This window comes from Colius striatus, chromosome 1 (assembly GCF_028858725.1).
Source record: "Colius striatus isolate bColStr4 chromosome 1, bColStr4.1.hap1, whole genome shotgun sequence".
Taxonomy (NCBI): Eukaryota; Metazoa; Chordata; class Aves; order Coliiformes; family Coliidae; genus Colius; species Colius striatus.
Genome location: NC_084759.1, coordinates 128,804,727 through 128,830,838, shown reverse-complemented (window position 1 = coordinate 128,830,838; position 26,112 = coordinate 128,804,727). Strand labels below are relative to the sequence as shown.

Sequence of the window (26,112 nt, the reverse complement as noted above, 5' to 3'; positions counted from 1 at the left end):
TGAGTTTAAAAGACAAATGCCTCCTAAAATAAAGGAAACATCATAAATGTGATTTTATTGGATAATTTCTAAAAATAGTATAAAAGACTGAGCAAAGAGTCGTCTCACTCTCCTATTTCAGTTCAAGAAGCTAGAGCTTTGTAGAAATTACCCCACTGGAGGCTCCCTAGTGGACATAGACCTTGATTCAGTAAGACAAGACTGACTTGCAGATATTTAAGGCTCGTTAAAGCATTGTTCCTGATAGAACTGATGAAGTCAAGTGTCTCTGTTTTTCATCTCCATTAAAATAATTGTTTTATCTATGAAGCAAATTGGAAGCCTTATACTCTTTTTTTCTTATTTTTATTCCTTGTAGTAGTCTCCATGATTGTTAAAACATTCATTTCCAAAGCAAATTCAGAAAAATCTTCTATTAGGACTTGCAGCCCACTGCAGAGGAGCACTGAAGGGTTCTGATTAGAGAAGATTTTCATACTAAAAATCTTAAGGCAATAATAAAGCCATTGCTATGTACAACCCTGTAATTTTATATAGTACTTCAGCTTCTCTGCTTCCCTGAGTACAGAGCATAGTATTAAATAGGGCTCAAGTTCCTATCCTAGAAAAAGACTTGTTTACAGAGTGAATACTTGCTGGCCTGGAAGAGTCCTTTCTCAAGTAGTTATGTCAACTCAATTCAGTTGATCTTGAATACATTAAACAATTAGACTCAAGGTGGAAAAAAATATATCAAGGCCTCCCACCCCCTCTTTCCAACTTTGTGAATTGTGACTCATTGTTACTTATTTAGGAAGAGGGCTGGTTAGAAGAAGCTTTCAGCAGCTAGGGCTAGCCCTACTGCTATTGATAAATTCAGCTTCTTTCCCCGTGCTGTGAAAAACCTGAAGGGCCTATTTTCTTGAATTTTTAATTAGTCATGGTAAATACACCTTTGTTTCCATTCTCAAGTAACAGTATAATCCCTCTGGTCTAGCCATTCCTTTTGTGCTATTGGGCTAGTTCTGTCAAGCTGTCAGTGTCAGGTGCCATTGAATCACAGTCTTCCCTCATCTGTCTGTCTGTCCTCTGCCTCCTCACTGTTGTCAGTCTATCTGGCAACCCAGCCTATCTGGCAGCTCACAGGGCAATCCATGAAAAACCAGAAGAGCAAGGTCATAAAGAGTTAAGACTCCTGAATAAATTCACAGCATTTCATACAAAGGGAAAAGTCTTCCAGTTGCCACCACTTCTGTGTGTTACTAGGGTAACTCTGTCCTCTTAATTTCTTCATATAGTTCTTTTTCCAAATACATTTTTGTCCTCAAGGGTAATCCCAGACTATTTTTTTTTTCTTTTATAGAACCAGAGATCTATTTTATTACAATTAAATTCAGTTCAGAGAAGAGAAGTTAAACAGTAATTGTCAATAAAGCAGATAAAAGCCTTGGGTAAAATTGGATAACAAGCATGAGGGGATTACTGTTCATGACTTTATAACAAAAGAAAGTATTGTTATCTGAAGCAGACCATGGAATGGACAGGCTAAATTGGGCCTGATAGGACAGGAATAAATTAAATTTAGAGCAAAATACAGTATTTTGGATGTGTACATACATAATTTTCAGATCTTATTACACTTGAGATTTGAGTGCATCCCTGATATTCTTAAACTTGGCTTTTGGGGAAAAGAATATCCATATTTGTGCTTAAATAATCTGGGATTGTACTTTCTTTCATTTTGTTACAATTACTGGCCAATACAAAATTTTAGGGTGTCAGGTTGTATGAGCCTGTTCCTGCATTTTTATGGGAAAAGTAAACTTAAAGGAAAACTCAAACTCAGATGAATTAATTGTACTTTGTTTTGGAACAGAAATCATATACAGTGAAACCTGTAAATGATACATGGCTTCAACACAAGTCTCAGCAGTTGTGCTCAGTTGCTCAGTGCTGCCGCCATTAATGAAGCTGTCTTTCAGCCCAAGCCTTTTTCACCCTTAAGATTGTAACTGTGACTCTTAGAAGACTTTTGGAGTAGAAGGGCTTTGTCTTTTTCACAAAAAGTATGCTAATTCTGTCCTCACTACTAAATTTGCCCTCATTTCTCCAGCTGCAGTTACTGTTGTGTGGCAACTTTTTTCCCTTAACCATGTTCTCCCAGAGGTGCTACTGCCATTGCTGATGGGCTCAGGCTTGGCTAGCAGCAGATCCATCTTGGAGTCAGCTGCTATTGGCTTCATTGGACACAGGGGAAGCTTCTGGCAGCCTCCTACAGAAGCCATCCCTGTATCTACCAAAGCCTTGTTCCATAAACCCAGTTCAAGGTCTAAGACAAGATTATCAGTCACTAGCTTCAGTTGTGATTTGTTATACATTTCCATATTCGCCATGAGCTCCTTGGTGCCTTTGCTCCCTTGGAGCTTTTACATCTAGTGCAAACTTCTAAATTATCAGTAATTGCTGTCATAGTTGTATTCAGTTTTGGGTGAAGGTTACTTAAGGCTGACATCACAAGGAGGAATGACCTAAACTTTTTGTGTACCCTCCTCTCTAGGATTACTCCTTTCCTTTGTTACCTTGTAGGTTTTTTTCCTGTGACTTTGGCTTTTGCTTTCACTCAGCTTTTGCCCGTGGGAAAGAATTGAGAAGATAACCCGATGGGGGAGACACGTCCTATATCTGTACCATGTTATTTTTATGTTCTCTAGTTCAAGACTTTCCACTTGCAAAGTAAATGTATGGAGTAATTCATGTAAGTCTGCTGTCTGATTTTGTTTTGTAATGCGCATGTCAGATTTCAGTGGCATGTTTATAGCTCAGAGGATAGCCTACTCTCCACTTACCTTCCACAGTGTCCAATCTGTTGTTTCTTTCTTAAAAATTCAGTGGAGCTATCCTGCGTTTTGCGAGGAGGGCTCAAAAGGCACCTGCAGAATAGCACAGAGGAATGTGGATTTCTCCCAATTAAAACAAGTCTGGTAGCAGATTATTGTGAAAGAAATCTAAAAGTAAGGCAATATTTCAACACCAAGTTTAGAAGACACAGAACCACCACTAGCTTTTGGATGTGGCATCCAGGTGGGTTTGGAAACCTCTAGAGAGAGAGACTCCACACCCTCCCTGGCCAGCCTCTGCCAGGCTCCCTCAGCCTCTCAGGGAAGAACTTTTTCCTTAAGGTTAAGTGGAACTTTCTTATGTTCCAGCATTTGTCCATTACCCTTTGTCCTATCACTGGACACTATAGAAAAAAAGTGATGCCCCATCTTCCTGACATGCATCTTTTAAATACTTTTAAGTATTAATGAGGTCATGTCTCAGTCTCCTCCAGGCTGAACAGCTCCAGATCCTGCAGCCTTTCCTCATAAGAAGGATGCTCCAGTCCCCTGATCATCTTGGTTCACTGGACTCTCTCCAGAAGTTCCCTGTTCCTCTTGAGCTGAGAAGCCCAGAACTGGACATAGGACTCCAAATGAAGCATCACCAGGGCAGAGTAGAGGGGGAGGAGAACCTCCTTCGACCTGCTGGCCAAACTCTTCTTGATGTATCCCTGAATGCCGTTGGCCTTCTTGGCCATGAGGGCACATTGCTGGCTTATGTTTAATTTGCTGTCTACCAGAACTCCCAGATCTCTCTCTGCAGAGCTGCTCTCCAGCAGTTCAACCCCTAGTTTGTGCTGGTGCATGGGGTTGTTTCTCCTGAGAAGTGGAGTTTATGGCTGACTATCAATACACGCATGACTTGATCTTTTTTGGTGGTGTGCATTGAAGGTTTTAAACATTCTAGGCCTGAATGTCACAGTTTTCCCTCTGGATGTTCATACATTTAAAATTATTCTTCCAAATATTATTCTTGAGTTATCTGGATATGTTAGATTCCTGTTAAATAAAACATTAAGTTTGGCCCTGTAGCCAAATCAAAGCTAAAGATTAATCAATCAGTCAGAAATAGCAGTGTTCTGCTGGCCTAAATCCTGCTGAATGGGGGGAGTGACCATTCCCCTTCCCCTTTCATAAGGACTAATGTTGATGTTGTCTTCAACAGACTGTTTTGAAAGGTAAATTATGGTGCATATATATCTTAAGCTTATAAACTGAATCAAACATCATGGTGCTGAGTAGCCACAAAATTGCTAAAACCACAAACTTAGCAGGCACCATTTTTTTTTTTTAACAAGCTGCAACTTGGTGGTTTACTTTTTTTTTTTTTTTTTTTTACACTTTTCTTTAGAAGTCTTAAAGTATAGGATGAGTAAGGGGTGTTGTAAAAGAGGCACTTTTAAAACTTCCCTCCTCCCTTCTTGCAACCTGTTCAAACGGACTTGGTGCCTAAGCTGCTGCTGTGCACCATGGTAAACAGCTTTCTCTCACTGGTTCAGAGCAGTAAACTTGTCCCACCTGTGCATGTTGCCTTTCCTATACATAAGTTTAATGTTCCCAACTTTTTGTTTTCTTTGTGCCTTTTTTTCTGCAATTTTTTAACGGATGAGCTGTGGTGAGTGCAGACACAGCAACCAATGTTACATCAGATATTTGTTATTATTATTTGATATTTTATTACATCAATATTACAACACATATTTGAAATTGCCATTTTCTATTCCTGTGGAGTATTTTACAGCTGCTTAAGGGGGACTGACAGGTTTCTAATGTAATGCAGTTCTATACTAGAAGAATCTCCCAAACCTAACAGTGAGTCTTTAAAGTAGTGTACTATGAAATCACAATATATTTAGATATAGAAAATATGTCTTTATTTTTGAAGGTTTTTATCTTATGCTTGTTTTAAATGTATTAGCATATAATTTACCTTATATGCTAATAGTGTTTTGTTTACTGTGACAGGTGGTTTTGCAAGTTAAATGCAAATAGTGATTTCATTGTTTTGTTAAAATACTCCAAATTGTATGAGTTCTTGTGTAAAACCACTCAAATTATTGCCTTCTGCAGGAAAAGCTTTGAATTGGACAGATTTTTTCATGTTTGTATAGTTTATCCCTGTTTAATACCTTGTAGTTTTCTGAACTGGGCGATAGAATGTTGGTTTCGGTTGTCTTTTGTTGAATCAGAAGTAAACCATAAGTAGAAGGGGGTTTTTTAGAAACTAATAGGATTGTCCTAGATGGGCTCCTTTGGTGCCAGCACTGTACTTGGGGTTTCTCCTGTTGTCACCAATACCTCTTTTTCACATCTTTGGAGGATTTCTGAGTGAAGGTTGAACAAGCAGGCCCTGCTGGCACTGTCTCCATCCCATTAGATTGGCTCAGAGCAAGAAGACTCTCCATAAAACCTGGGCCAGATGATATCTTCTGGACTGAAGAATCCTAGTCTTTCCTGCCTGGTCAGGCATTAGGCCATGCTTGCTTGCTTGCTTGAGATGCTTTGGAGACTGTGAGAGATTCAAGGGAAGAAAAGGAGATGTGTATTTCAGAGAGGACCTGAAGTACAGATACAGAGAAAGGTAACGAACTAGTAAGTGTAAGGAGAGGAGTTATTGGTCCCTTCTGCATCAGTGCCTCTCTGCCTTCTGCATTTGATGCAGGAAAGAGGTGGAAAAGTGGCAGCTCTGAGTTGTTGGGCTTCTGGCAAAAGCAATCGCAAACAGACAGATTGGTTTTACCAGTGAAATACTTATTGGGAAGGAAAGCGGCATTATTTAAATAAGCAAAATATTGCTGGCACTTTATTTTCTGCTTTTGCGAACATCAGAGTTTCATAGGAAGAAAACTCTTTTTTTGCCGATTTTGAAAATCTGGGTTTTTTATGTAAGACATTCAATTTCTAAAGGCTTCTTCTGTATGCAACAGTTCTTCACGTTGTCACTAAATAAATGTAGCTTTTCTTTTCCCCACATATTTATCAATATATCCTTCTATTGTTTCTGTGGTACCGATCTGCCACTTTCCCTGCCAAACACAGTCTGAATTTCAAAACTTGTGATTTTTATCAAATTAAATTGTTAAAAATGTGATCCTTTTTTTTTTCTCCACATGCAATAGTGAAAACAGGTAAGAGCACTTCTCTGCTTGTTTGTATTTAAAAAAAATAAATCAGTGACACAATACAATTATTTTAAATTCTGTGAGCTGATGACAAATCATCCGTACTTTTTTTTCCAGTGAGCCAATTCAGAGTTGAAATTTTTAAACTGACACTTGTCAGTGTTTGGACGCATACTTGGGTTTTGTCCTCTTAGTGTAACACTTTGTTGGGCATTTTCTTTGTGCCTGGTTAGGAGGTGTCCTGTGAGTGAGGCCTGTATTTTGGTGAGGATTTGAGCTTTTTTTCTGAGGTTTTGATGGCTCTCTGTAACGTGATTTGGTACCTTGTGCATGGTTGATGTTGGCTGTTACCAGAAAAGCAGATGAATGACCTGCAAAGGAAGCTTGTTAAGGGGAAATGCTAATGATTTAAAGCTGCTATGATTGGTTTTTAACTTAAGAATTCCACGTGCATAAGTACTAGAAGTCTAGTTGCTGTAGAACACATAGCCATTTTTTCCCATAAAAATTTAATCTGAGTACCTGTTGTTGAGCTGCTTAAACGAGAAATAGAAAAATAAGTAATCTTATTTTCTTTTTTTTCAAATTCTAATCTAGAAAAAGATTGAGTGTACTCTTAGTTATCTCACTTATTTAACAGTAATGTTTCCAATACAAAAATGAAGGGATTTTTTTTTCATCTGAGTATGAAACCTTTGGACAGTGTTCAGATTGTATTTAGTGGGTATTTCTAAATGCTGTATGAAAACATACCTCCATCTCAAGAAAAGCCAATTTCACCTAGGTTTGTATCCTCAGAAATAAGGCTCTAATCAAATCTCCAGTGTAATATAGCCTGTCTCGTTATGCATTAATTACACCATGTATCTTTGATTCTACTCTTTTTACATTCATAGAGCAATCTCTTCTCTTTCCGCTGGTTTTATTGGTTAACTTTTTACTGAATATCAGGTAGCATTTGGTGAGTTAAAAATAAGGACTTGGTTTTGGTAATTTTGTAGTATGGAAAGACTGATTGGTGCATGCTACTTTTTTACAGAAGAGTAAGTGATGTAGTGAGTATAGTGGACCATCAAAGTATAGAAGAGGGGGGGAAAAAAAGGCAAATGAAGCCATTTTAGAAAAGTTGAAATAATTGCTTGCCTGTGTGTTCCTCACTGAAGGCGTAACATTGGTTTCTTTATCAACAAACTGATAAACAAATCACGAAGAAACTGCACTGCAACTGTACTGAACTCCTAAACGGCATGAATTAATGTAATTTAAAAAAAGATTAAGGAGTGATGGTTACATGTAAGTAAGTCTGATTTACATACCAAACAATGTGTAAAAAAAAAAAATAGCAGAGTGCTAGAAGTGTGATATGAAGGATGAGAGCCATCTTGGTTTGGTAGAGCATTAAAGTTTTTTAGTATTTCTTGGAGGAGTCAGGAATTGAGAACGTAAAAATGATCCAGCTGGTTGCAGTGTAATAAGGGAGCGGCTGAATAACTAGGGGATATTTTACTGATGAAAGACTTGAAATGATTATAAAAACTCTTGAGAAAAAAAATTAAGAAAGCTCTCATGATACTGAACATGCTGTTCCCCTGTTTCAGTTGATGGAAATGAGGCCATCTCCCTGGTAGTTTTTTCAGCTAATTTGAGTTAAATCTTCCCTCCTCTTGCTCCTGGCTGTGCCATCCTGCCTTCTCATGTTCTAGCAGAGGTACCCACTTGATGGTATGGTGAGCTACTTCAGGGGATTGATTGGGCCCTGAGTCCAATAAAACAGAGCATAAAGTGAGTAGGTCTTTGATAAACACTACAACAGTGTTTATCAACAGCTGCGTCTGCGTTAAAGATTGTTAAGATAGTTAGCTATAGCAGCATGTTCTGTTTAATGTGAGAGTAGTTGATGTAGCTGTATATACCTTGTGTGCCATTTGTAACTCAGGGTCTTGCATAGCAGTGTACAGTGAGTTGACTGGATTTTTGCTTCTACGAAACAGCCCAGAATGCCAAATGGCATGTTGCTCCATCTCACCCTCGTTTACTAAGTGATGCAACTGGGATATGTAACTGTGCTCTCTTACCATGAAGAATGGGATGTGTCCTGGTACTTATGTTGAAGATCCAAGTATTGGGAAAATCTTTCTCCACTTGTATTCAGGCTCTATAGGGAAATAAGGATAAAAATTCTCCCAGTTTTTTATTGAAAGATAATAAGCAAGTTTGGTTATGACAGAACTGAAAAGATCCTTATGTGTCAAAGCAGGGAGTGAAAAAGTCATGGTAGCAGCTGACTTGTCTAGCTTCTTCCCAAGGCTCTTTGAAATGGCTGAATTCTAAATTCTCATTTACAAATGAAATATTTACAGTGCAAATGTTTGTCCCAGTAAAGAAACATTATTTTTCATTGTACAAAATCCCTAAATTTTATCTAGGAAAGATGGTGAACAGTATTCTCACCATTTTCTCGCTGCTCTCCACCACTTATATTTTTAATGCAGCTAAATATTCTTTTCTACTTGCTTTCCAAATCTTGTTCAGTTCATAAGTAAGTAAATCTGCACCTTTGAATAGGATCTCAAAAAACTGTTTGAAACAGGTGATTCTGTGTATATGGGCTCTTTCGACACAATGCTGAGCAACTACAAACTCAAAGCACTGACAGGGCAGACCTCTGTGAAACTCCTCAGCTCTGAAGAGCTGTCCAGTGGCAGCACAAAGTCCCGGCTCAGCCTCTTTCGTGGCCTCCTGAGAAACACAGCCGTCGAGGGTTTTTCTGTTAATGTGTGTTTTTGAAAAATCTCAAAACTGCCAGCTGGTTTGCTTTCCTCTGCAATTTTCTTATTAAAGTTGAAGAACCAAGGTAGATTGGAAGGCATTTTTCTTTTGATAAGTTATCTGTTTCTGGTTACATTACATTTTATTTTTTTGTTTGCTAAAAGTCTGGCTGAACTTTGCAGGATCTGGAGTTATGCCTTGCCAAGGCCTTCCAAAGCATATCTGAATCTTGTTTCCATTTTGATAGAGTCTAGGGATGGTGTTCAACAGGCAACAGAGAGGGGAAATTGGTTCTTTCTATATATATTTGGCTTAAACTGGGAAAATCATTGTTTCAAATACTGTTTTAAAATGCTGCTAAATTCTGACAAGCTTTAATTCCCACTTGCAGTAGGAGAAACCAGGAAATGGCTTCTGTTCTGTAACTGTGGAAGGCATGTTGTTAGACCTTTTGTGTCTGGAGATAGGAAAGGTTAATTTACAAGTTCAAGGAGCAAGAGACCTTTTCACCTGCTCAAACAATTGAAATTTTGCCTTTGTGAGCATTCAGCAAAAACAGCTGCTTCTTGTTTTTTAATGAACCTCTTTCTCTTTTTCCTTGGGATCTGGGACCGAAAGGACAACTATATGCATGTAACTCTGCAGTGCATCAGCATATGTTTGACAGTGCAGTAAAATCTTACTTTATGTGAACTTTCAGAAGTGTATGGGCAAAAATGAAAGACAGGATCTCATCGGTGTTTTTCTTGTCAGATTGCCCAGCATATTCTTTAAACTAGAATACCTGAAAACAGACGGCATGGTGGCTGAGAGATACTTTTGCATACAGAGTAGCTTCTTACTATCACGTAAGCTTATGCTGCTATGTTGATTTCTTATGAATGTCCTTCACTGATTTTGCTGAGATGTTCTTTTTGCTAAGGTGTTATTTTCAGAACTTGTGAAAACCATCTGTAAAATCTTATTATATTTTTTATGCTGTGTTGTTGATAGTGAGCTGGAAGCAAAATATCAACTTCTGATTACTTTGTCATAGATTTTTCTTCTTTCAAAAACTCTGGAGTGTTTACATTTATCTCTTACTGTAGAAATTCATTCCAAGAAAAGGAAAGTTCTGATGATAATTTTGTTTCTTCTGCTAGATATGATCTGAATAGGAGAGCCAAACCAGCTCTAAAGTGGAAGTATTAATATTACCATGCTGGATACAAGTGGGTTTTTGCCTAATTAATATACAGCCTTGTGTCCTAGGATAAATTCAGTGATTTGCATAAAAGTACTATCACCAGGATAGCTTCTTCCTCTTGAGCCATCTGTTCCCAGGTGAACTCAGAAACTGCAGTTTTGTTGGGAACTTGTAATCTCCAAAAAGCAGCAAGTTTAAGGCAAGGAGATTCAGTGTGTTAGGATGATAAAAGCTCACTACCTACTTCATACCCATTCCTCACATATTTGCTCTTGGTATGTGCAAGAGTGATGTTGTAGAGGCAGTTGAAAAACTGCATAATTCCCACAAGAAAAGGTCTTAAGTGAATTGAATGTTAACATACTGTACAGCAACTCTGAAAATGGCTTCAACTAAATTTCACACTTATTCACAGAGACTATTGTAAAAGAGCATAGTTCTTAACTAGCTAAGGACATATTTTCTCTACTATTTATCTTGATTGTATCCCAAAGGGGTATTTCTTCCTCTCTTTTATGAAGAATTTTCTCCATATTTAATTTGCTGTGTCCATTTTTTTGCTTCTCTTAAACAACTGAAAATATTTCCTGAATTTTGCAAACATTTGAGAAATTTTGTACTGGAATCTTCCTGTGGTGTACTCTTTAGTTCCCTTATTTGAAAATGCACTTGCTATGTCATTCAATACTTAACATCTTTCTGGATTGCAGCTTCCATCCCTCTGGGAACCTGCCTCAAGAAGTTTCTGTTAAGGATACCTGAAGGGTCATTTGATTTGAATGTCTTGTCTTAAGCTCTTGAAGGGCTGCAAATATTTCCTCTTCTTAAGAGCTATTTTTGATAGCCAAACACATTTATTGTGTGTAATTTTCCTGAGCTACTCCAGCGCCTATCATTTTGCTTTGTATTTCTTCGTTAGGTGAGTGCTAGTGCTGGAGATGGAGCAGGCTGCATTTCACAAGGACCACTGCAGAGCTGATGAGCTCCACAGGGGTTGCTGCACTTCTGAAACCTTGGCTGGCTCTGAAGTTTGGCGGCTATTTGGGTCCCTGTAGAGCTCAGAGCTTCTTAGGGGTTGAAACGAGCATAATTGCGAAGTTGGAGCATTCACTGTGAAGGGCCTCACCAAATAATTGGCTGTCCCAATTAAGCAGCTGTCCTTCCCACTGAATAACGTTAAGGAAGGTAAATGATACCCTACCCTGTAAGGTGTCCCAATTAACTGCCTTAAAATCAGCTAAGTGTCATGTGGGGTATATCTGTTCAATGAGTGAAACAGTTGCATGCACGTCGATGTGGACTGGTGTTTTAATGACACTCCTAGCAGGAGCCTGGTTTCATGCGGGCTGGCAGGGCTGAAAGGATCTGCATCGGTGTTGGGGAGTGATACGGATCAGAAAGTGGCAAAGCTGATGGGTGCTGGCAAAGAATTTCTCTCCCTCTGTGCATACTGTTTGAAATCACTGCTAAATTGCAGCATTTAATCTTGGCATTTGTACTCTGCAAGCTTTTTTCTATGTATGTGAAATATTCTGGTCTCAGTGGGCTTAGACTTTTTTAGATTTTTAGAAAAGAAGCTCTGTTATTTATTATATTTGTTCATCACACAGAATGGAACCAAGAAATGCCATTTCCTCTTTTTCTTTCCTGTGGCAAAAGCTTTTAATTTTGGGCAAATCAAACTGATTTTGATACCTTTTAAAAGGAAGTTTCATTGCCTGGGTTCACCTTCCTACCTGAGATGCAAAAGTTAAAAAATGCAGAATCTAAAGATGCATAGAAAAAAGTTTGTAGGGAAAAAATCATCAAAGCTATTCCTCTTGTCCATAATTTTTATAGATGATACAACCAACGTTCTGTGCTACAGTCAAACAAAATGCCGGTTAAGTACTGCAGTCTAAGAACCTTCCTCTTTCCTGTGTCAAGTGTGCCTACTTGATGTGCCTTAATTCCTTGGGGAAAGTGTCAGTGTTGTAGAATTTCATGACGTGAATCCCTCATCTTAAAATTACAAGTGTAGAGAAATAAAAGTATGCTTTGTTATTGTTGTTTTTTTGTGAAATTCTTGTAACAGCTTACAAGCATTTCCCAAGTATACTAGCAGACTCTGAGAAGTGTGGCATTTAACAGTATGGAGAGAACACAAGTAAAAATAATGAATCGATTCAAAATATTGGGCTTTTCTTTTTTAATGTGTTTAATCAAATAAATACATTGGTTAATTATTTAAATAGGAAGAAGACTAAATGAATGAGATTCATTTTTATCAACTGTGATATTATTTCGTATTAGCTTCAAGAGAGGTTTGACTCCATAGGGATTGGTTTGATACTCAGTTAAAGGTCTTACTACTAGGCCTGTTACTCCTGTTAGGTGTGAAAGTATGCAATGTATGTTCACAAATCCTTATGCATAGTGTACATTTATTCAGTTTTTACATTTGATTGTGTCAGTGCAGTACAGCATACTCCATAATAGTTTTAAGGTTCTTGTGAAGATGAGTTTGGATGAAGTAGCTGGTATGTAAAGTGACATACCATGGTATGACAGTGAGGTCTGGGCTCCTGGTTCCCATTGCTGACCGTGGTCAGGGGTGGCCTTCAGCAAGGAGGCAATAACAAGCAGCTGGACATGTCCAGAGCTCTAGTACTAGATTGTGCCTGTTGTAACTGCTTGGAATAACAGTGCTATCAGTCAAAGTTAAGAAGCATGAGAAGGCATTCAGAAGTCAGTTACAACATGTGTGTATATTGCCTTCTGGGTCTTACAGATTTAGGATTGCCCAGCATGGAGCCCAGTTCAGTGCATGTACTGCTGTACAGAACACATGCTACATACATATGGGTTTTTTTTTTTCCTTAAAATTCAAAGGGTAGTAATTTTTAAATTTTCTCCTCTTCTGGGCTGGAATTAAAATCTTGATTCCTGGATTTAAATTTATAACAAAGTACAACTAGATGAGAAGAGAGGCAGATAGACAGTAGTTTTCTAGTGGTATCTGAATGCCATAATTTAATACAAGACATTGTATTTCACTTAATATTTTGCTTAATCTTGTGGACTTCAGTGGTGGCTTTTTTTTTTAATGGAACTATTTAAATGTTTGAAGAGGAGGGGGAATGACCCTTATGTTGTCTTACCATTGTTCAATAAGTGTGTATGTTGTTACATTCTCCTTTCTGTATGGTCTCCTTATGTATTAGTGACTAACCATTATATAACGGAACAAGAATCTGTAAGCCTTCCAGAAAGGAGGAACTAGCACACATATGTGAACAGCTTGATATTACCTGGAAGAGAGTAAAAATCTACAGAAAGACCTCTGCAGTGATGGGAATTTGCAGTTGTGTCCATCTGTCCATCACCCCCACTCTCCCTTGGGTGTGAGACAGGTCTTCCTTACCTCTTAGCAGTTGCAGTTAACTTAAAACATGGCTATGAGAGGGACATTTTTTCCATCTGTTTTATGCAGTTCTTCCCATCCCCTATGGCTCCGGTACCTGGTGCCTGTACCCTATACTTGTTCAGCTGTTGCAGTAAAGGGCCTAAGTGCATGGTTTAAGAAAATCACTGTTGTTGGCATCTGTTGAGGCAGCTATAGAAACCTCCAAACTGCGTGCAAATTAAAGTGATCCTGGAGCTGTGTTCTTGAACACATTTCCCCGAATCCAGACCTGTTCCCTGGATATAGTTTCTTCCATGTCTGTATAAGCCCTGTACTGGAAGCAAAGATGATCTGTAAAAAGTTGCTTAAAAGCAATGGTTACTGAAATAAATTATCATCAAGCTATAACTTGAATTAGTTTTGCAGCAACAAAAAGCCTGACTTCCCAAGTAAAGCACAACACTTGATGCCATCGGCTGGAGAGTGGCTTGTTCCAAATTTTTTAATATAGACATTAAAAACCCATAGGCTTTCAAATAAGGTGGAGGAAAACAAGTGAGCAGAAAAAACCAGCTACTGAAGAAACAGAGCAGGGATCATTGGAGGTGGTTGGAAATGTTCCTGAATCTTAAAGCCAGTTCTACGTGCATGTGTGCTTCTCAGACAAATGAAATAGAGTTGTTTTTGTGAAGTCCAGGAAGGCTTTTCTTTGTTACCAAACTACCCTTACCTGTTTTTACTTGAGTAATTGCAGCATGCATGAGAGGCGAGAGAGAGAAAGGGAAGAAGGCAGAGAGAGAAAGGGAAGAAGACAAGGCAGTACAGTGACTAATGAGCTGTTTTCAGCCTGAAAAGTCAGTCTAGCAAGGGTGGCCAGAGCCTTGGAACCTATTAACCTTGATGAAGTATGTTGAAGTTTCGAACTTGACAGCTGGGGGCAAAAAAGGTCTTTTTAAACAAGTTTAAAATAAATCTTTCTCTCTCACACACATGCTCACTGTTGAAATGCTGCTGCCTGCCTTTTTAAACTTTTCATTTTTCAATTATGTAGCTTTCTATTTATTGCAAAGCCTGACCGGGTGACTTGCTACTCTGCTACCTACCTGAAAATTGTTTGATTTTTTTCTTTTTCCTGATGGAAAATAGGCTTTTCCATAGTATTTGTTTATGCCTACAGAAATTTCACAGGTTTTCTTCAGATATTTGTGCTCTGTATTTAAGACAGGGCTGTTGCTCCATGAAGAATCACTCACTTGGGATCAAACAGGGCAATATTTGTGTTAATCAGCTGCATTTCTGTCTGCAGATATAGCTGCACATGAAAACAAACACACTGTAGACATGAATTAAGGGGGAAAATATGACATGGAATTTCCTGACTTTTTAAAACAACAACAAAAAAATCCTTGCCAAGAATAACTTCATCTGCAAATGTTTCTTATATGTGTTGCACATTTGTTTTTCTTTAAAGGATGGGTGGCCAGGTCTTTTCTACATGTGGGCACCATATAGTGACATGTTGTGGTTGTGTGATTATCTGGGTTAGTTTAAATTCTTCAGATCTTTCCTAATCTGGACTGCTTTGCCTGAGTCAGGTTATGAACCACAGATACAAGCAGGTATGCTGGCAGATGTCACGAGGTTACAAGAAGCAATTTAGGACAGCAGTCCTCTTGTCTGTCCCAGCTGCAACAACAAAACAGAGCACATACCATGGCCACACTTTGTCTCATCTGTTTATGTTACTGTTACTTCTGTTTAGATACGCATTCTGTTAACAACCCACTAAAGTAAATCCATTTTCTACCACCTGCAGAAAAAGGACAAATATTCTTACCCCCTACTAGTCTCCAGCCATGATGATAATTTCCCTGGCTTCACCTCAGTCTTTAAATGCAACTGGGTGACTTCCCTTCTCCTACTACTTGCTAAATAGCGTTTATCATGTGCCAGTATATGCTAACATGTTTTAAAACTTGCTTCCACAGTCTTAAAAGATTTTACAGAGTATTTTGCTCAGTCTCCAAGTGCAAACTGTGCTTCTAAACCTGTTGACTTAGCTACCTGTCTCTGAAATTCTCTGGAAAAGAAGACATGAATAGGTCTTCCATCAAATCCACTTAACTGCCTTGCATGCACTGCAAGTCTAAACACCACCTTTTCCCATTTCCCCCCCAATACTCTGACCCGTATTAAAGAAGCTGTTGTACTTTTATGATGATCTGTAATACCTGTCTTTGCTGTTTAATGTTGAATTCTGAGATTATTGTCAACATATGTTGGATGTCCTCAACTTTCTCACTTGACCCAAGGAAAGAAGCATACAGAAGTATAACGTGACATTATGCTGCTGTTCTGTCTTAAGCTGTTTTTCTTCAGCTTTTTGTAAAATGACTATTCTATTGTATTTCACAGTATTTGTATCCCTTACCCAGTAAAATGGTCACTGTCTCTGCAAACTACAGTGCACTTTTTGCCTTTACTGAAAGTTGTATCCAGTGTTCCAGTTGTAGATTCATACATTATTGCTTTCTTTTTTTTTTTGTCTTTTCTCTTTTAAAAATATTTATAGGTTCATGTATTGGACAGACTGGGGAGAAGTGCCAAAGATAGAACGTGCTGGGATGGATGGTTCAAGCCGCTCCGTTATAGTTAACACGGACATATATTGGCCAAATGGACTGACGTTGGATTATGAGGAACAGAAACTTTATTGGGCAGACGCTAAACTGAATTTCATCCACAAATCAAATCTGGATGGAAGTCATAGGTAAGAAGCTTTTGTTTGTATGTAATGTGGTATTTCTCTTAGGAGATATTGCTTAAGCAACATGATAAGCTGTTTTGCGAGGAATTGTTGGTGCTTGCAGAATTTTGAGCAAACCAATGCTGTCAGAAACTTATCTTTTGCCATCCTCTCCTTTCCAACACTATGAAGTTGAATGTATGATTCTCTTTGAGGTACACCTTAGCTTAGTAAGTCTTTTCTCAGAACCAGTCAAATCAAGAAATCCTATTGAATCCTATTCTTAATTGTGTAAGATTATATAGCAAAATTGTCCGTTTTCAATAGGTCTTCTGTACTCTCTTTCTGTGGTATTCAAAATTGCAAAAAATTATCTGAGAAAAGGATCATCATATACTAGTATTTCAGTGTCATTAATCCTAGGGGTTGGTAATTTAGTGGGAAACAATCTTTACCGAGAACTATGCTAAAATGACGGTTTTCCTCTAACAGTTCTATAATGATGATGTAATTCTTTTTGATCCAGTCATGGCTACTTCTTAATTAAGATTACTTCTTAATTAAGGGTATAACTGGTACTTTGTATATATGCATTTATGCCTAATTTGGGCAATGACTCACTTCTTTAAATGAGATAGCTTTGACAAGTACTGTGTGCACTTGCAAATGAATCAGAGTTAACTTGTGTCCAAGGTGTCGTATAGAGATATAATTTTCTGAGCTTATTCTGTGTGAATTTTTGTGATACATCAGCTGGTTTATCTGGGCATGAAATGTCCTTTCTTTATGCTCTCTGTTCACATCTGTTAGGGGCTTGTCACTTCTTTCACTACAAATATTAATTTAGCATTAAAAAAATCAATCATATTGACAAGATAGGTGTCTTGTGTGGACTTATGGGTAGAAGCATATGCAGCACGCATGAAACACTGTTGTCTCGTGGGATTTATTTTGAACTCCACAGTTTCTTGTAGTGCTGATTGGAAAGGTCATGTCATTCTGTTCCTAAATTCTGCCTGTTAAGAAATCAGAAGTTCATTCACTATTTTTGTGACAGTGCTCATAGAAAGTAACAGAAGTTGGATGCAGTTTTAAATTTATGTCTCTGGATATAAGTGCAATAACTACCTTTGTCAATTCAAAACGTGGAGATATAGATATCTTTTTTGAAGCAGTCCTTCAGTTACTGCTTGTTTCACAAGAAAGAATATTTAATAGTACCAGAAAGAAGTATTTTGTAGTGATACTTTCTTTAAAATGGAGGATTGTCACCTAAGTTTTCATGTAATGGAGAGAATGGGATCGATCTTGTACATGTCATGTACAATAGTAACTTGAGCATCTTTTTTAATGCTTTGTAATTGGTGTTGTCTAACTGGAATAGCTTAAAATCTCTTTCTCTGTTAAAAATGATATATAATATTGTGTATTTCCAGGGGTAAGAGTAGAAAGATCATGAAACCACATGTGTAACAGAACTTTAAAAAACAATCACGTGGGGCACAGTGCAACAGCTTGCCACCTGAAAAATTGCAGTCCAAATGTGGAATTCTCATACAAACATGAAATGTTCACAGTTGCTGTACGAGTAAGACAAATGAGCAAAACCAAAACCACTCCATCCCCCAAACAATAAGGGCAGTAAGAAAGAATGTACCACTCTAAAAATGATTCCTGGTATCATCACACCTCAAAGGCAATTTAGTGGCTTTGTCCTACTGGATAATTTAGTGGCTCTTTTTGTTTTTGAGTCACACCTTTTTGTGCTCTTCTGTTTATATGAAAGGAAAATAACTGCCTTAGTATAGCAGCATGCTGGTGCAATCTGACTGATGCCTTTCTATGAAGGGTATGTGGACTGGGTGCTGCACCCCCTGGAGAGTTATGCAAGATATGGAGATGGTGTTTGAAATGTTAATTGCTTGAAAAGTGTCCACTGATCACAAACTCACATGACCACCAGCCAAATCTGTATTTGTGGGGTTTTTTCCGCCATGCAGCACAAAGTTCCCTTTCTTATCTGGAGTCTCGAGTCTTCCTTGCTCCAGATCTATTTTGGTGTTTCCTGCTGGCACTACAGTGTTTTCAATATTCTTTTGCTTCAGACTTCTTTGCAGTCTTTCCCTTACTGGTGAATTGTTGCACAGCAGTGTAGATATGCACAAGTATTTTGGTTTTATTTTAATGGTATTTTTTCCCTTGTCTGTCTTTTGGCTAAACTGGAAGCAATTAATTCTCGACATGAGGCTGTGAAAGTGCTGATCTGTCTCAGTGTGAGGGGCTGACCAACCTAGTTTATCTGCAGAAAAGCTGCATCTAAACAGTTGTCTTATAACATAGAAAATAAGTCATCTGGGTTCCAGCAGTTACCTTATTCCAAACTAAATTCTCTAGAATTCCTGAAACCTACAATGAATTACTTGTCTGTACAGGTCTTCAGATTTTTAGATCTACTTGTTCTTTCTTACATATTAATTAAAATTAAAAAAAAAAAAAGCTTAATACTTTAAAGTTGTTTGCTTTATTTTTTAAACTAATACTGAAATGTATCAGAAATATTTCCTGGCAGTATGCTAATGTGATACCATTTGCAGGGGAGAAAGGGAAATCATCTTTAGAGAGAAAAGCACATATGACTTCCCTTAAGCACTCAGAAGCACATGCTACTTCTAACAGCACCTGTTTTTCCCTAGGCATGTGAGAAAGTTCTGAAGATTCAGAAAACAGTCAACATCTGTATCCAGGCATTTTTGTTTTGTGTTTTATTCTTTGCAACTACATCACTGGGAGAAGGGAAGGGGAAAAAAAGGAAAGAATTGCAGAACTTAAGTTGTTCTATAATGGGATTTTATGTATTTTTTTTTCTCTGCTATATGACCTCTTAGTCTCTGCCTGTCTTTAGAAAAAAATGGTCTTCTGAGGCTGACTGAAGTTGATTATTTTTTGTTAAATACTATCTTTCAGTTATTCAGCAAATTCACCTTTCTCAATATTCTACAGCTGTAATTCTGTATTTTGGCTCTTAATTATTTTATTAATATTTTTCAATAACTGATTTTCTAATACTAAAAAAAGACATTTTCTAATTCTCCACCCCGACATCAGTCCCTCTGGCTTCTCTCTTTATGTTCCTGTGCTCTCTGCATGCATACATGTGCATGCACACACCTCTTGCTTTTTTCTTCTTCTTGCCATCCCTCAAATGCACCCATGGCTCCTTATATTCCTTCACTTGGTGTTATTCTTCCTTCTGTCTGTGTGCCCTGTGCATTCTTGCTGTGCCTGGTAGCTCAAGGAAGTCTTCCTAGGCAGCTTATTTCAGCTGCCTTTCTTGTCAGGTGTCTCAAATAGAGGGAATTTAGGGTCACTTGTGTCTTCACAGCTATTCATTTGTTAAAGAAAACTTGAAAAAGTAAAAATAAAAATCTGTTTGTGATTCTTGAATGGTTGACTGAGAGATAAAAGATGTGTTGGGATGTGGAGTTGGAGGAGATGGATAACTGTACAGATACAACTAGAATGATGAAATGTCCTTGTTTCCATGAGAAATGACAACTTCATGTGATTTTTTGCACCACTACCTTTTAATATCTCCTTTTAAGAGCACCACCTTTTAGAGTAATTTTCCTTAAGAGTCAAGAATGGGGAACGACAAGATCATTGTCATTGTTTGTATAATCTAACTTCGAACAGACTTTTTGGCTTATTTAGAAACTGTTAATGTTGGTAGTTCTTGATATTTAGAACTACTATTTTATGTTTACAAAGTAGGTTTATATTTTTGTTGCTATCTAAATTTCTCTTGATGAAACTAGATCAATTTTGTTTAATTATTGCAAAGTGTTACTGTTTTTTCTGCTGCTTTACGTACTATCAACATATCTAGGAAAATATGCTCTGGAAGCTGGAGCTATTCAAGAAATGACAAAGGCAATTAAGTTACTGAAAGACATGTAGTTTCATAGAAATATGATGTCCTAGTTCTAAATAGTTTTGGTAATTTTTAGCAAAGGAAGTTGATAAGCAAAGATTTAATCTGTCTCAATTTTTTTAGTATTGCATAACACAAGGTGGGAAAGAACCTAAAACTGTTAAACATGGTTGTAAAAAGCAGGATGACATGAGTTTTAACTGCTTTGAGGGAAGCGAGAAATAGCAGGAACTGACATCTTTGTACAAAAAAATAGTTTCAAACAGTTCAAAGAAAATTAATTTTGTGGTTTGGATGGTAAGAGAGAAAACAATGTAAATAGGAAAAGATTTTAATTGACATCACTAACAGTATTAAAGTAATGAGGTTCAGACCTCTGTGGTCTAGAATTTGGAATGATTGAAAGGAAAACATTCTTGGCATATTTCTAAATCTAAGAAGTCCAATTTTTTTTGTTACTCCATTCCTCTAGTCTATCATGCCTCTGTACCTGGCACTACACAAGAATTAACATTTAAAGATTTATATGTCAGAGAACTACATTGATATGCAAGTATGCTTTGCTTCTTACTTGCAGGAGTGTGAATAGTGGAAGAGTACGGTAGGCAGATGGGAGGAATATGGAGAGGCAGAAACAAAGGAGACTTCAGTTTGTTTTGTCGCCTCTTTGGACAGGACCTAGATAAGCTCCCTTTGGAGTTGGTGAACCTCTGCATCAAGACTACTAAGCAGCATGACAGTGGCAGAGCCATAATTTCATGAGAAAACCTCTACAGCAAAATTGGTGATGGACTTATTAGAATAAAGAGGAAGAGCACAGAAGTTGATGACTAATGCCCTTGGTTTGCCAGCAAGAGAAAGAAATGCACAGTTTTTCATGTCAGAATGTAATAATTAAAAAATTAAATTGGTGCACAGAAGAGATGGTTTTGTGGGTTTTTTTGCAGCTCTCGTACAATGCTTATCAGAGTGAACAGTTGCTTTTTGTGGGACTAATTAAACAAAACTGAATTGCAGACAGCTCTCCTGTGAGCAGAATACCCGTGATAGGTTGGCCTGCTAAGGCAGCTCTTGAATTAATTTTCTCTTCCTTTACCCTGCAGCAGCAGGTCTAATTAATAAGTTAACACATTACTGGCTGAAGGGAAATGCACTTACAAGGTCCCCCAGGAAGTGTTTGTGCTAATGAGATGGGTTTTGAGGCCACTGTAAGAAAACACACTTTCAGCAACTGTCAGAAAGCTGGAAAGCTCTTGTGAGGAGGTGAATGTCTTAAGTTTGCACTCGAGCATTGATTTTTCAAGTTTCTGTTTTCAGGCATCAGCTCATGTCTCTGTCAGATGATTAGTTGCAGATTTGATGAAACACTAAAAATACTGTGTCCCTGCATTTAGAGGAGTTTCTTTTTCATTATTTGTGTAATATGTGCAATATATGACATTATTGTGTTCTCTTTATATTTCTATGAGATAAAAATACGTAATACCCTCAAGCAGTGAAGAGGAACCAGTTCATGGTGTAAAGCCTATTTCAGTACTTCACCAGCACATTACAGTCCAGAGAAAAAGACAAATAGTACCTCAATTAAAACTGCTCAAGAAATCTACTAAAGCAAAATTAATTAGATTATTAGCTAGGGTGAATTTATTGGTTCTTCTCCAAGATGTTCTGAAATGAAATACTCGAAAAGTGGAGCTTCAAAACATCTCTGGTTGACTGTGTGTTACATTTAAACTGTGTGTTTAACTAGGTCACATATCTCTGGATATTTGTAGCCTCTAAATAAAAATACAAAATACAGAGTTATGAGCTCAGAGAGATCAATGGAGCAGGTCATCAAAACTGCTTCCACTGCATGGGGTGGCAAATGCAGGATTAGCTCAGGATCACAGACCTTCTGAAAGCAAAGGAAGAAGAGCTTCATTTGAGGAAGCACACAGACCACTCTTCAGTCACTGAATCTACTGATACACTTAGTCCTAAAACCTCTAATGTCTTCCTAATGACTTCCCAGTCTACTTCCCAGAGTAGGCTTTTCAGATGAAAGCTCGGAGGCCTTTCATCTACACTGCATGTTGTGATGGTGTTTGCCTGAAAAATGACCTATGGAATTACTTTATTTTTAAACCACAGTTTTACTTTTGGTTGACCTTTTCAGACTTTCATTGAAGGTGAGGTTTGAGATGTTATTGCTAGACCTCTGATTTGTTACATATACTTTCTGTCAACACATGGCAATCGTGGCTTAAAGAAGTAGCAAAAGAGAAAATGTGTTTGTTTTAAAAGACAGTATTATATTCCACAAGTCATGTTTCCTGTTTACTTTCTCAAGTAATTAGAACTGGTCTTGTGTTTTTATAGTAATATTTAACAAGCGCTCATGGTAAAAATCCAACTTAGCCTTCCAATTTTACTTGGCGAATGTTTTTGTTAGGTTGGCAGGAGAGGAAAGCTTGTAAGCTTCTGAGGGAACCAGAGCTGCTTGTCCTTGTGGCATCTTTGTGGTGTTAAGCAGTTGTCTGTTGGTCTTCCACACACCGTTAGATGAAGCAGGGTGAGATTTGTCCTGTAAGTGCTTCGTGGCTGATCTTTCCAGCAGCTTCACTGCTAAACTTCCAGTTGTTAAAAGTTGAAGCTGTTTGATTCCTGCTATCTCCTGAATGTTCAGGCAACAAGTAATCTGTAAATGGAAAGAAATATGTCTTATAAAATATTATTAGGTGAAAGCCTGTCTGTTATATGCTTTGTTTAACATGACGGGCAGTAAAAGCAGTGTTGAGAAGATGGATCTTTCCATTTTCAGTCCTTTATGAAGGAGGGTGTGGTGGTAATTGCAGTGTAAACAACTTTCTGTTTTGTTTTTCTGATATCAAGAGGCTAAAAAAAAAAGGCCTTATAAGGAAAATAGATTAAAATTCAATAATCATAGATATGAACATCTCTTAAAGACTTCTTCAATGTATATAAACTAATCAGAAAACTTTCACCTCTCTTGAGACCTGGAAGCTCCTATCAACTATGGTATTGTCATTGGATGCTAACTTGTTAAATTTTGCCAGTGTATATGAAGTCGCAGACCAAGGCATAACAGGATGCTTTACTACAGTGCTTTACTGTGCTTGCAATGACTAAAATTCAGGAGTATAAAGACAGGCAACTAAATAGTTGTTCATAATTATAAAATCCAAGAAAGGTGCAAGCCTACTTACAGGGAAATATTCCTTGAGAAAAAAATGATGGTAGATATGTTTTCTTATTAGAAATTCAGTGCCCAGGTGCCAGCAAAGATGTTTATCCCTCTTGAATGAGCTTGTGTAAGAAAATTCAGCAGAAAAGGGTAATGTTGTACACTATTCCAGAATAAAACAGTACAGATGCTGCACTTGCTCATTTTACCATCATTAACAAATCCTGTTTAGTATGGACTTCAAATGAGAATGTCCACTGCATTTTATGCTTCTGTCCCAGTTCTTTGGCTGCTTAAAATTCTGATTTTCTTGGCTGCTAATTACGAGTATCTCCTAAATGAATTTCTACATTTTGCAGGCAGAATTTGCCTGTTCCAAATTATTTAGCAAGCAAAATTGAAGTATACCGACACTAAAAATATTTGATCCTTCTTGATTTCCCCCCATCAATGATCAATGATATCCTAAAAAGTAGGTTCTTGTATTCATTTTTCCAAGTTACAGAAACAGAGATCCTTGGCTAATAAATGTAGTGGTAAATGTATGTATACTTAATGTAAGTTCATTTATATTTTCTATGTAATTGTGTTGCTGCACCTTACTGTTGGAGAATTGGATTAGTTATATGAAATTAAGGTATCCCAGATCAGTGGATATTATCAAGCAAGCATGAGATGTTCCTGTGCTTGCTTTTTTTGCATAACAAAAAACCCATTTGGTATGGTGGTTGATATTCCCTGGCTCAGGCTGTGGATGTACATCCTGCTACACAACCTGTCCCACTGACATGAGCCTACCTGTAGCTACTCAGCATGGTCTCTTGTCCAGGTGCTGCTGTATCCTCAGGCTGCGTAACTGAGTTACCGGTGTGCACAATGTGTCACTGGCTGGTTGATTTAATCCTTCATTTTCATCATATGTCTGAACTTACCCTTCTTACTTTGGGTGAGTGGATTTTAGAGGCTGTCATGGTTTGGCTCAAGCTAGCAAAGCAGCACCATGACAGTCTCTCGCTTGGTGCCTCCCATTCACCCCCCACCCTCGTTAGGATGGCAGAAGTCCCAGCGAAATGGGAATAAAAAGATAGAATCATAGAATGGTAGGGGTTGGATGAGACCTTTAGTAAGGTTGTTGTCCATTAAGACGAGGGCAAGGACGGCTCGCTGCCAATTACAGTTCTGGGCAAAACAGACTCCACTACTGGACTTAGAGAGGAAAGTAGGAAAGTTTATTCTACAAGAAACAGAAAGGAATAAAAGCAAAAAGGTAGAAAATTACAACCAGCACTTTAAGATCTTTCTCCTCCATCCTTCCTTTCTTTCTGGGCCCAGCTCACTGCTCCCAATATCTGTACCTCCTCCCCCCTCAAGAGCTCAGGGGGGTAGGGAATGGGGGATGTGGTCAGTCTCTTACAGAGCGGCTCTGCTGCTTCTTTCTTCTCAGAGAAGGATGACTCCTTGCATTCTTCCCGTGTTCCAACATGGGGTCCCTACCCTGGGACACAGTCCTTAAATTTCTCTGGTGTGGATTTTTCCTAGCAGCTGCAGCTTCTGCCAATACAGGGTCCCTCACATGGGATGCAGTCCTTAGTGAATCTCTCTGGTGTGAGTTCTTTGCCACGGTTGCAGTTTCTGCAGATACAAGGTCCCTCCTTCAGGACAAGGCCTCTTCTGGGCATAAGTTTAATGAGCTGCTTCGTAGTGGGTTCCTACCCACAGTTACAGCTTCTGTGAATATTGAGTCCCTTCCACGGGATGTGACCTGCTTCGGCCATAGTGATAAAGTATCCCTCCCTTGGGGGACAGCCTCTTCTAGTCATAATTTTAATAAAGAAAATCACTGCCCCTGGCTTGGGATCTGTAGTGAAGTAATTGGGTCCCTCCCACGGGACACGGCCTCCTCCGGCCATAGTCACTGTCCCTTGCATGGGGCCTTTAATGAAGTGAATCGCTGCCCCTGGTCTGGGGTTCTTAGCAGAATGAGTCGCTGCTGCCCCTGGTCTGGGGCCAGCTTTAGCAAAATGAGTAGTGTCCCTGGTATGGGATCATTATCAAAATTAGTCTCTACCACTGATGCAGGGTCTTTAAAGAAATGCAAACAGATGACTGCTTCACTGGTTCTCTCCGTAGAATGCAGGGCAGTCTCTGCTCCAGCACACTTCCTCTTCTCTTTCCTCACTGACCTTGGAGTCCACATGGTTGTTTCTCTCTCTTCCTACTCCTTGCACCACCATCAGCCAGAGAAGAAGAGACAGAAGAAGGAAGAAACAGGAGGAAGAAGACTCCTCTTCCATCTTCTTAAAAAGTGATCATGGAGGCATCTAGTTGGCTCAGCTCCAGCAGTGTGTCTGGCTCAGAGCTGGGGAGAATTTCGAGGAACTTCTTACAAGAGCCGTCTTTACAGCCCCTTCCCCCTTACCAGAAATGGCTGTCATGTCAAACCATTACAGAGGCATAAGAGAAAGCCTGAATGTTTTGTCTTTTGTATTCAGTCTTTAGCATTGAGAGTATAGTATTAAGCTGAATTAGCTTCATTTTTTTACCAATCTTCACAGTTGGAATTTGAAATGGAGTTGCAAAGATTGCTGCAGCAGTAGATTTTTTTTTCACTGTCTGATTGCATAGGAAGTGGTAATAGGTACAGAATCCTCCAGAGGGATGTGGAGAAATGGATTGAAAAATAAACATGAAAATTCTTCCATTCTACCCTTGAGACTGAGCTCAGGCAGCCTCAGAGGTCACTTGAAGGGAGTTTTGCTACTGTGAAGCTGGAATGTTAAAGGTTTAGAGATGTACAGGCCAGGATGTCTATAAAGTACTCCAATTTTCTGCAGATATTCTAATCAGTTTTTTGAAATTTGAGAACTGCAATGCAGCCAGAATAGAAAGGACCTGGTTAATAGAAAATACTTGTTTCTTTTTGTGGAG

At 38.4% G+C, this 26,112-nt stretch overlaps 1 protein-coding gene across 1 annotated transcript in view; it reads left to right on the top strand.

Moving 5' to 3' along the window:
• LRP6 (LDL receptor related protein 6) overlaps window positions 1-26,112 on the top strand; it is a 138,262-nt gene that overhangs the window by 42,554 nt on the left and 69,596 nt on the right. The window contains exon 3 of the mRNA XM_062007167.1: window positions 15,893-16,090. Within this exon, the coding sequence (XP_061863151.1) occupies window positions 15,893-16,090 (198 nt within the window). The remainder of the gene's footprint in view (window positions 1-15,892; window positions 16,091-26,112) is intronic.